A 12121-nucleotide genomic window follows, 5' to 3' on the forward strand; every position below is an offset into this window, starting at 1 on the left:
GGGCAGTCGGCGTCCACAAGCTAATCCGTGCTTTGTGTGGGATATCAATGAAAGGGAAAAACCTGTAAGAAAAGCAGCTGGGGACGCGCGGAGAGGTTGATTCTACTCTACGTTACCGGTTGGGAAAGCGCTGCATGTTCCTCAACACGTTAGGTGTTCGCTCTTTTAATGTTATGTGGACTGGCTGTAGACTTAATATGATCCCCCCCTCCCTCTCCATAGAAACTGAAAAATAACTTACATTTACATAGCGTCTTTCGCGACCTCAGAATGTCTCAAAGTCTTTTACTGCTAATGAAGTACTTTTTGAAGTGTAGTCACTGTTGTAATGTAGGAAATGTGTCAACCAGTTTTCAAACAGCAAGGTCCTAGAAAAAGCAATGTGATAACAACCAGATAATCTGTTTTATGGATATTGAGGGTTAAATGTTGGCCAGGGCACCAGGGAGAAATCACCTGCTCTTCTTTGAAATAGTGTCGTGGGATCTTTTATGTCCATTTGAGAGGGCAGACTGGGCTTTGGTTTAACATCTCATCCAAAAGATGGCTCCTCTGATAGTGCAGCACTCCCTCAGTACTGTACTGGAATGTCAGCCTAGATTTTTTTGCTCAGGGCTCTGGAGTAGGACTTGAACCCATGACCTAGAGTGCTAAGACTGAGCCATGGCTGACCCCATAGTGAGAGTGGCAGGTGTCAGCCCCATAAGGTTAATGATGTTCCTGCGTTGATGTTGACTGCCACCTTGCAAAAGACTCTCATTTTGGGTTCAAAAGAGTAGTCACTCTTAAAGATAAACATAGCTCCAAATATTAGAAAAATAAACTGCAAATGCTGGAAATCTGAAGTAAATAAACAGAAAATCATGGAAATACAGTCTGTTTCTGATCATTTAAAGTCATTTTTTTTTGCTGATATGATTGCTGTTTTCAGGATTCTGAAGGGACTAGATAATGTAGCCCATGACAAGCTTTTCCACCTTGTCCAGAATGGTAGAACCAGAGGAGACGGCCTGAACTTGAAGGGGGGTAAATTCAAAACAAATCTGTGGGATCAATTTATGGAATAGGCTTCCTAAGGTGATGGTGGAAGCAGATAGTATTGATTCATTCATATGGAAGTTTGATAGATTTCTTTCAGAAAATAACATTTTGGGATATAGTATATGAATAATTTGAGACATGATGTGGTAAGTGTAGCATGCTTGGGAGGAACAGGTGACTTTGGACCTATGGTTCCCAAAGCTCTCCACCACTCGGGGTTTTATTGTATCATGTCTGTGTCTGTTGTAGACTAATTGAAAGAGATTGATTGCTATGATTAGTCAACAACTCCATTATCATTGTATCATGCGACTACCAGGATGGAGAAGGCGAACTAGATGTACCTTGGTCTTTTATCGTCTAGAAAATTTCTATGTTCCTGCTTAAAATTTGAATTATCCAATAATTTGAATTAAGAAGTATAAATAACAGCAAAGTGGGAGTTTACTGCTAAAAATATCAAACCATTTAAATGAAGTTATTTTGAATTAAGAGGAGTTGACAGTACACAGCAAGACATTTAGCAACAATCTTTACAAAAATGTTATTAATGTAACATCTTAAAAGTGTGATGTTTTATGTGAAGGTTGAATTTGTAAACAGTTGCAAAAATATCAGGTTTCTATTTTCAATGTGGTGGTTGATATTACTAATTATGTTTCCTTTGTCTTCAGACCTACCCCAACAGAGTAAGTCGCAGATTTAGAAAAATAAAGCACCTTGCACAGTTTGAACAACCACGGAACATGGAATAATGAAATAATCTACTCATGACCTGTCTTGCAAAACCCACAAGTTGATTGTGAGTGAAATATTTATTTTTATTCTGCTACATTCATCACCATAAAAAGTTCGGACAGGTGGAGAGAAGGCACTTTGCTACATTGAAGGAACAGTTTTTCTGACTCTTCTGTCATTGGCATGATGTAGGTGTTTAAAGCGAGAGAGATGGTGAAAGTATGTTTGTGACTGAGCATTTTAGGAACATAAGAACAGGAGTAGGCCATTCAGCCCCTCGTGCCTGCTCCGCCACTTGATAAGATCATGGCTGATCTGTGATCTAACTCCATGTGCCTGCCTTTGGCCCATATCCCTTAATACCTTTGATTGCCAAAAAACTATCTATCTCAGATTTAAATTTAGCAATTCAGCTCGTATCAATTGCCATTTGCGGAAGAGAGTTCCAAACTTCTACACACAAAGGGTGGTAGAAATGTTTTTTAATCTCTCTCTTGAAAGGTCTGGCTCTAACTTTTAGACTGTGCCCCCTACATCTAGAATCCCCAACCAGCGGAAATCGTTTCTCACTATCCACCCTATCCGTTCCCCTTAATATCTTAGAAACTTTGATCAGATCACCCCTTAACCTTCGAAACTCCAGAGAATACAACCCCAATTTGTGTAATCTGTCCTCGTAACTTAACCCTTGAAGTCCGGATATCATTCTAGTAAACCTACGCTGCACTCCCTCCAAGGCCAATATGTCCTTCCGAAGGTGCGTTGCCCAGAACTGCTCACAGTACTCCAGGTGCGGTCTAACCAGGGTTTTGTATAGCTGCAGCATAACTTCTGCCCCCTTGTACTCCAGTCCTCTAGATATAAAGGCCAGCATTCCATTAGCCTTATTGATTATTTTCTGCACCTGTTCATGACACTTCAATGATCTATGTACCTGAACCCCTGGGTCCCTTTGGACATTCACTGTTTTTAACTTTCTTTGCTTACTAAGAGTGTTACTAAATTTCTGCAAAGCACTATAATGTAGACTGAACAGTCATGCAAATACATAACTGCCATTGTGATCTTCAGAAACAGTCATATTCTATGAACCATTCTTCTGTATAATCTTTAAGGTAAAAAACCTAACTAACAACAACTTGCATTTATATCACTACCCATTTTACCCCATTAAGTCTGCGCTGATGTTTTTCTCTGCATGAATCACTAGTCTGATTCCATTCTCCAGTTGGAAATTATTTTTTAATGGGAAAAGCACATGTATTATAACACTATTCTTCTGTCCTTTTACTGCTGGGTACTTGCAATGAAAAAGGTTTTATATTTGTGATGACTTCTTGAAGATCTTTTATAAAATTGGTTTGAATACTAATGTGTAAAGAAGGTTGTGGGTACAAGTCCCACTCCAGAAACTTGAGCGCAGAATCTAGGCTGACGTTCCAGTGCAGTACTAAGGGAGTGCTGCACTGTTAGAGGTGCTGTCTTTCGGATGAGGTGTTAAATCAAGGCCCTGCCAGCCCCCTCAGGTGGACTTAAAAAATCCCATGGCACTATTTTGAAGAAGAGCAGGTGCGTCCTGGAAAATATTTATCCCTCAACCAACATCAATAAAAACAGATGATTTGGTCATTATCAGGTTGCTGTTTGTGGGACCTTGCTGGGCGCAAATTGGCCACCTCGTTTCCTACGTTACAACAGTGACTATACTTCAAAAGTACTAAATTGGATGTAAAAAGCTTTGGGACATCCTGAGGTCATGAAAGGTGCTATATAAATGCAAGACTTTCTTTTCTTTCTCTTTCAATCCTGTTCTCTGTTGATGTGGACTGTAGCAGAAGCTAAAGGTGCTTCTGAAAAAGAGGGCAAGGAAATTGGAAGTTGAATCAACCTCGAGAATGGAGTTTAAGTACATAATAGGAGAAGGAAGGAACAACACACGAAAATCGGGCAGAAATTCTATTTTTTAAAAATGTACTTTTAGAAAGAAAGAACTTGCATTTATATGTCTTGTCTAGAATGTTTCACATACAATTAATTAAGTACATTCACTGTTGCAATGTAGGCAAACATGACAGCCTGTTTGCGTACAACAAGGTCCCATAAAAGTAAATGAGATGAAGGATCAGTGAATCTGTTTTTGGTGGTTTTTGGTTAGGGGAGAAATGTTGGCCGGGACATTGGGAGAACTCCCTGCTCCTGTTTGAATAGTACCATGGAATCCTTTGCATCTAGCTGAACCACCACAGCAGGCAGATGGTTAAAAGTCTCATTCACAAGGTGACACCTCTGACAATGCAGCACTCCCTCGGTACGACATTGAAGTGTCAGCCTGTGTTCTGTGTATTTGAACCAATCATCCAATAAAACCAGGTAACTTTTGTTCCCACTTTCCTCTCCACATGAATTTTCCACTCTCCACTTTTCAAAATCACCTTCATTTTCATCCTTTTCAGAGAAGCCAGTCAGAACCATAGCATGTGTCATCAGTGATTCGCAATACATCAGCCTTTCTGCCTTGTCTAAGTTGCTCAGAGAAACTCCGAATAGCAGCTCTCGGTTAAGTATTTTGGGATCATTGATCCCCAGCTGGCTACAAAATTGTTTCCTTACGTCGCAGCCAAACCTTCTCAGTCAAGCTGATATTTCGACCTTTCTTTAGGTTTTCCCCATGCTGCACACTTTTCCACCCATTACACTAGCACTGCACTGCTATAAAAGAAAGAAAGATCTTGCATTTATATAGTGCCTTTCACGACCGTGGGCCACCCCAAGCATTTTACAGCCAATTAAGTACTTTTTGAAGTATGGTCACTGTTGTAATGTAGGAAACGCAGCAGCCAAGTTACACACAGCAAAGTCCTACAAACAGCAATGAGATAATGAACAGATAATCTGTTTTGTTTTAGTGATATTGATTGAAGGATAAATATTGGCCAGGACACTGGGGAGAACTCCCCTGCTATGTATTATAAATGTCCTGTATTGCTAACTATTTGGTAATAATTGAAATTTGTAATATGTACCAAGTGGTTCATCTTTTGAACAGTGATCACAGAAAATGAATTCTGGAAGAAGAGGGAGGCCAAACCGAGGAGGAGGAAGGTCCAGCAAGCCTCATGGTGGTGGAGGAGGAGGAAGTAGGAAAGGCTCGGGCAAAGCATGGGACGATGGGGATGATTTCAGTTTCTCCCAAAGGCCAGTTCTCACGAGCAGGCCTCAGAGTAGAGGTAGAGGTAGAGCTGGAAGCGGAAGTAGAGGTAGAGCTGGAAGCGAAAGAAGAGGTAGAGCCGGAACTGGAAGCAGAGCTGGAGCAGGAGCTGGAGCTGGAAGTAGGAAATGCCCAGATGAAGTGTTGGAGGAGCGAGGAGAGTTCAACTTATTCAGTAATCTGACCAATCCACAAAGGTAAGCACAGAACTTGACCAACGAAGATTAATGCGTCAGCTACTCTTGTATCATTTGAGCCTTTCTGCTTAAGTCATAAATAAATTTTTGGTGAACATGTTTGAACTGTGATTCTCCACTGTCTAGCAGAAGAAACATTCCATAGAGGTCGGATAATTCACCACAAGGTGAAAGGGGAAACCCAACTGATTCTTGTGCTGCTTCCAGTAGTTGGTAAGGAAGTGGCATTTGAAGATGCCTGTGGCCTGTGAGCAAGTCATCTGGCTGGTCAGTTTGTTGCAAAATGGTGCTTTGGGACCATGAACAGGGGAAAAAACAACCTTTTTTTTTAGAAACGAGGAGTTTTAAAACAAGTGAAGTGTTTAATAATGTAAACATAATTGCATAATGGGCATAAATTGTTTTGTACATGGGGGGAGGGGGGGTGTGAATAAATGTTTTCTCACTACAGATAAAAAGACCGAAGGAACATTTTCACTGCTTTGCCAGGTACATGAGATGTGGGGTCTCGATCTGGGTGTGCTTTGCTATCCACTGAATCAACAGAAAACCCTGAGGGTGAATTTGGTCTGTGCCACTAGCGTGAAACGGACTCATAGTGAATCAGCAGCCTGTTTTACACTGCCTCCGATTTTCTTTTCCAATTACTTCAATGGAAAAAAAATGGAGCGTGGTGTAAAACGGGCTGCCTATTCCCTGTGAACCTGTTTTGTGCTACTAGTAAAGACCAATTTCAACCCACCTGTGTTTCTGTTGCCCTATGCCATTCCTGCAGTACTGTTAGATGTAGTAAACTGATACTGTATCTTGAACGTCAACTGATGTGATTGATGTCACATTGTCACTCAGTGCAAAGAGGAACCTGTTCCATTCCCAACCAGTGTCATCCATTACTTTGAACACAGTGAATCTGCATATTTCATCTATTTAAGAACAAAAAATATTTCTGGTACTGCATAGATTTTTGATGGATGCCAATGATGGGAAAGCTAAATGCTGCTGCAATGCTTCTGTTGACATTTTGGTCATTTCTCCTTCTGCAGGTCAAACTATGATAGCCAAAGGGGAGGCAGATTAAAATCCAAATCTGAACACCAAGTACCTTTGCAGACTATACACATGACCACTGAAAACCAGAAGAAAGTTAAGCAACTTCTCCGAGAGCTGCAAATTCAAGAAAAGGAGGCTGCAGTAGAGTAAGCTCCTTACGTGTGTTTTTTCTCCCGCTCGACCTTTCTGTTTTCATTCCGCTTGCAGAATGAAAACTGGAAGTATGTCCCTTTTGAATATTGTAATTTGTTTGTGGGCTGTCGGTTGCAGAAGTTGAACTGAATTTAAGAGATTGAGAAAAGTCTACAGTATCTATCCCACACCAATAGCATCGAGATGAAGAGCTGTCTGTCAGTCAATCAAGTTCAGAAAAGCGAGAGCATCCTGTGCATAGGATCCCTTGACAAACAGGTGTTCACACCTCATCCAGGCCTCTCGTATCTGTTATGCTTTGCTACGTGCAAAATGATAGGCACCTAGGACATAGCTTATATATAAATCCTAGTTACTCTACAGACCAAAGAACTCACCTGTATCTTGCTGATAGCTAAGCTTCAGCCTCCATTTTGAAGTTTACTTCAGAGAGACAGCTTCTATCTTAACTTGTTATGTCTAAAACACATTTACCATTTATATATGCAGTCATGTAAAAAATATAATACAGAAGTGTCTCAAATGTTTGTGCTGCTGGGAAAATACCTCTCCATTTACCATTATGTCCCCAGTGTGCTTGTTGTTTGAGTACATACAATACATTTCTTCTAATGTAATATTGCAAACTTATTTCCCTTCAAATATAGTGAAACTTAGATTTTTCAGTTTCAGGAAGTCATGTTTAGAATCTAAAATAATTCTCAGCCACATGTTTAATTTTACTTTCTATTTACTACAGGGGTTTTGTAAAGGGATTATAGAAGGGTATCTCACTTTATATATACAATGTATGAAAAATGTTTTAATTGTCTTTAAAACACGTACAAGCCCTGTTAAGCCCGGGTTCTGAGTTCTTTTTTTTAAAAACTTGTGAAGGTATTAGCATGCATGTCAATCTATGGAAGTGAGGGCACTTGCTTGACTGTGTTTTATCAGTATCTGCTTATCCTAAGCTACCACCTCTGTTGAACACCAGTAGCTGAGCTGTACTACCTGTCAAGTCTGGCACTGAAAGGAACCCAGTTTTGGCTTCATATTGTGCATAAAACTAACTTGTAAAAATCATATAATTATCATTAGAACAAACTGTTGAAGTGTCAAAACAGGCAATACAGAAGGAGAGAAGAGAATACAGGTAGCTATAATTACAAGACAACGTCACAGGTGACATGGCCATAACTGTGCATTAAAACTATTTTGCAGCATAATACAGGGTAACACAAATACATAATATCACTTTCAACAACAACATCGTTGTCAGTGCTTTACTTCTATAATAACAACTTGTATTTATGTAGCGCCTTTAATGTAGTAAAATGTCCCAAGGCACTTCACAGGAGCGTAATCAAACAAAATTTGACACTGAGCCACATAAGGAGATATTAGGACAGGTGTTGGTCAAAGAGGTAGGCTTTAAGGAGCTTCTTAAAAGAGGTAGCGAGACAGAGGGGTTTAGGGAGGGAATTTCAGAGCTAAGGGCCTAGACAGCTGAAGGCACTGCTGCCAATGGTGGAGCGAAGGAAGTGGGGAATGCACAAGAGGCTAGAATTGGTGGAACACTAGTTCTCAGAGGGTTGTAGAGGCTGGAGGAGATTACAGAGCTAGGGAGGGGCAAGGCCTTGGAGGGATTTGAACACAAGAATGAGAATCCTTAACTATAGAAGTACTATTGTATGTACTTTATGCATTGTTGGCAGGAAAGCAATTTCAGTAAAAGAGTCTTAGTATATTGTGTGCATGGTAAGTATGATGTGATTGTTTTCATCATGGTTGAAGAGTATGAACATGAAGCAAAGTTCAATGTATTTTTTTTGTCAACTATTATTGCTACAGTACATCCCAGGATTTATTTTTGCAGCTGCATAAATACCTCCTTTTCCCATTTACCATTATGTCCCCAGTGTATTTGTTGTTTTGGTGCATACAATGCATTTCTTTTAATGTAATATTGCAAACCTATTTCCCTTCAAATAGAGTGAAACTTTATTTTTCAATTTCAGGAAATCTTGCGTGCCTGTCGTGATTCGAGATAAGGTTATGCCATTTAGAAAGACATTTCCGTAATGAAAGAAAAAAAAACTTCTTATATTCAGCATTGCACACGAGTTAATGCAAACTAGCACCTGCACTTGTCTTGGAAACTGCTTCCAACGAGAGAAATTATTAGAGCAGACAGGAAATATATATTTCTTGCATACGCACAGTCACGTACATGCGCACATTCACTCACTCTGCGGTGCTCCAATGGTTTGGAACAGTAAAAGAATGCCCATCACTGCTGCTTATACTTGTATTGTCCACATTTGCTTGTGTGAAGTGTGTGATTGTACAGTAATCTGGCTTTTTTCAAAGACCATCTCTATAATTGAGACTGGCCTATTGAGTTATGGTTGCTTCAATATATTTTATTTCAAGTAATTTGAGTTTCCAACTGACAAAATTGGCATTTTCAAAGCTTTTAGAGTTCACAAAACTGAGCTGAAGTTGCTTTGCGATGATTTACCTATAAAAATTTGATTTTTATTTCTGCTGATATTTCTTCATAAAAGTGCTATAAAATATTACTCACAAAATCTCACTGAATCTAAATAAAGGAAATTACAAAAGTATGAGGTGTGAGTTGGCTAGGATAGATTGGGGAACTTTACTAAAAGGGATGACGGTGAATAGGCAATGGCTAATATTTAAAGAACGTGTGCAGGAATTACAACAATTCAAAATTCCAAAATTCTATAGACTCTGGAACAGTTCCTACAGATTGGAGGGTGGCAAATGTAACCCCACTATTTTAAAAAGAGGGAGAGAAAAAAACAGAATTACAGACCAGTTAGCCTAACATCAGTACTGGGGAAAATGCTAGAGTCTATTATAAAGGATGTGATAACAGAACACTTGGAAGGCAAATTAACGGGATTGGACAAAGTCAGCATGAGTTTATGAAAGGGAAATCATGCTTAACAAATCTACTGGAGTTTTTTGAGGTGGTAACTAGAATAGATAGGGGAGAACCAGTGGATGTGGTGTACTTGGATTTCCAGAAGGTCCCACACAAAAGGTTAGTGTGCAAAATTAAAGCACGTGGGATTGGGGGGAATATACTGGCATGGATTGAGAATTGGTTGACAGACAGGAAACAGAGAGGAGGAATAAACGGGTCTTCTTCCGGGTGGCAGGCAGTGACTAGTGGGGTACCGCAGGGATCAGTGCTTGGGCCCCAACTATTCACAATATATATCAATGATTTGGATGAGGGAACTAAATGTAACATTTCCAAGTTTGCAGACGAAACAAAGCTGGGGTGGAATGTGAGCTGTGAGGAGGATGCAAAGAGGCAATGTGATTTAGACAAGTTGGGTGAGTGGGCAAGAACATGGCAGATGCAGTATAATGTGGATAAATGTGAGGTTATCCACTTTGGTTGTAAAAACAGAAAGGCAGATTATTATCTGAATGGTGATAGATTGGGAAAAGGAGAGGTGCAACGAGACCTGGGTGTCCTTGTACACCAGTCACTGAAAGCGAGCATTCAGGTGCAGCAAACAGTTAGGAGGGCGAATGGTATGTTGGCCTTCATTGCAAGAGGATTTGAGTACAGGAACAGGGATGTCTTACTGCAGTTGTACAGGGCCTTGGTGAGATCACATCTGGAGTATTGTGTGCAGTTTTGGTCTTCTTATCTGAGGAAGGATGTCCTTGCCATGGAGGGAGTGCAACGAAGGTTTACCAGACTGATTCCTGTGATGGCAGGACTGACGTATTGGGAGAGATTGGGTCGACTAGGCCTATATTCACTCGAGTTTAGAAGAATGAGAGGTGATCTCATCGAAACGTATAAAATTCTAACAGGATCTAGACAGACTAGATGCAGGGAGGATGTTCCTGATGGCTGGGGAATCCATAACCAGGGGTCACAGTCTCAGGATACGGGGAATGCCATTTAGAACCGAGATGATGAGAAATTTCTTCACTCAGAGAGTGGTGAACCTGTGGAATTCTCTACCACAGAAGGCAGTGGAGGCCAAGTCATTAAATATATTCAAGAAGGAGATAGATATATTAATGCTAAAGGGATCAAGGGATATGGGGAAAAAGCGGTAACAGGGTACTGAGTTAGACGATTAGCCGTGATCATTTTGAATGGCGGAGCAGGCCTGAAGGGCCGAATGGCCTACTCTTGCTCCTATTTTCTATGTTTCTATAAAATGCCTTCAGCCTCTCAGAAGGTTAAATAAACTTGCATTTAAGGGGAAGCTAGATAAGTACATGAGGCAGAAAGGAATAGAAGGGTATGCTGATAGGTTTAGATGAAGTAGGGTGGGAGGAGGCTTGTATGATACATAAACACTGGCACATACTAGTTGGGCTGAATGGTCTGTTTCTGTGCTGTAACTTCTATGTAAAACTTGACCATTGACACATCTAAGTTGATCTTACTGGTGTACTTTGGCCGCTAAGTTAAATTATTTTTTGTTGTATTTAAATTTTTGTTCCCTGTTCATTTTCCCCCTTCCCCTTTGTTCTGTAGAAATGAGGATTCTGAAGAGGAATGTGATCTGAAGGAAGAATATGATGACCTGGATTACAGAGATGAAGATCAGTACTGGTCCACAAAGGAGGAGGGTTTGACGGTGGCTGAAGATATTGCCCTAGTGTATCCTCCTGTCGAGCAACAAAGCAATTTTGAGCAGTCCGGGGTGTCTCCATTTGCTGTTCGGAAGCTGACTAGGTTTGTTTGTATAGATTTTTGTTGAATCCAAGCATTTTGAAGCAGTAGATTAGCGATGAGAATGTGGAACTCGCTGCCACTTGGAGTGGTTGAGGCGAATAGCACAGATGCATTTAAAGGGAAGATAGACAAGTACAAGAGTGGGAGGAGGCTCAGTGTGGAACATAAACAGTGCCTAGATCTGTTGGGCTGAATGGCCTGATTCTGTGCTGTAAATTCTATGTAAAAGATGAGTGCCTTTGTGCATTTGCAGCTACAGGTGCCAAATGCTTGAATTGTTAATCATATTTGTTCTGAATTTTAATCCATTCTATGCTGTTGAGACGTACTTGAGGGAACAGAATTAGTTATTTTGCTAATACAACTATTACCGTTGTAATCTTTACAAGGCATATCTTGCTCAGCAATCTTTGTGTTGTGAAGAATTGCAGCAAGATACAGTGCTCAAGAAAAACAAATGTACAAGAACAAAAAAAAAAGCATCTTCCCAAGTTGGGTTGAGTCTTTGTACTCAGACTGAAATCTCACTTAAAGCTATTTGATTAGCTTCAGCTGGACCACTACCGGGTGGAAAATGTGTCATTGTATTGGGTTTTGAAACCGATGGGAGTTCAGATTAATCAGTGTACACTATGGTCAGTTGCACACCTCCTACTCGTAGAAACATAGACTGATCCATCACAGAAGAAGGCCTGTGCTGGCTCTTTGAAAGAGTTATCCAATTAGTCCCACTCCCCTGCTCTGTTCCCATAGCCCTGCAAATTTTTCCCCTTCAAGTATTTATCCAATTCCCTTTTGAAAGTTACTATTGAATCTGATTCCACCACCTTTTCAGGCAGTGCATTCCAGATCATAACAACTCACTGCATTAAAAAAAATGTTTCCTCATCTCATCTCACCTCTGGTTCTTTTGCCAATTATCTTAAGTCTGTGTCCTCTGGCTACCGATCCTCCTGCCACTGGAAACAATTTCTCCTTATTTACTCTATCAAATCCCTTCATGATTTT

General features: G+C 40.3%; 1 protein-coding gene across 1 annotated transcript in view; it reads left to right on the top strand.

Annotated features, from left to right (window-relative positions):
- Window positions 1–4: 4 nt before the first annotated feature.
- dhx57 (DEAH (Asp-Glu-Ala-Asp/His) box polypeptide 57) overlaps window positions 5–12121 on the top strand; it is a 96837-nt gene continuing 84720 nt past the window's right edge. Inside the window, exons 1-5 of the mRNA XM_067989284.1 lie at window positions 5–64; window positions 1716–1843; window positions 4826–5184; window positions 6228–6380; window positions 10913–11113. Of these exons, the coding sequence (XP_067845385.1) occupies window positions 4838–5184; window positions 6228–6380; window positions 10913–11113 (701 nt within the window). The 5' untranslated portion in view covers window positions 5–64; window positions 1716–1843; window positions 4826–4837. The remainder of the gene's footprint in view (window positions 65–1715; window positions 1844–4825; window positions 5185–6227; window positions 6381–10912; window positions 11114–12121) is intronic.

This window comes from Heptranchias perlo, chromosome 8 (assembly GCF_035084215.1).
Source record: "Heptranchias perlo isolate sHepPer1 chromosome 8, sHepPer1.hap1, whole genome shotgun sequence".
Taxonomy (NCBI): Eukaryota; Metazoa; Chordata; class Chondrichthyes; order Hexanchiformes; family Hexanchidae; genus Heptranchias; species Heptranchias perlo.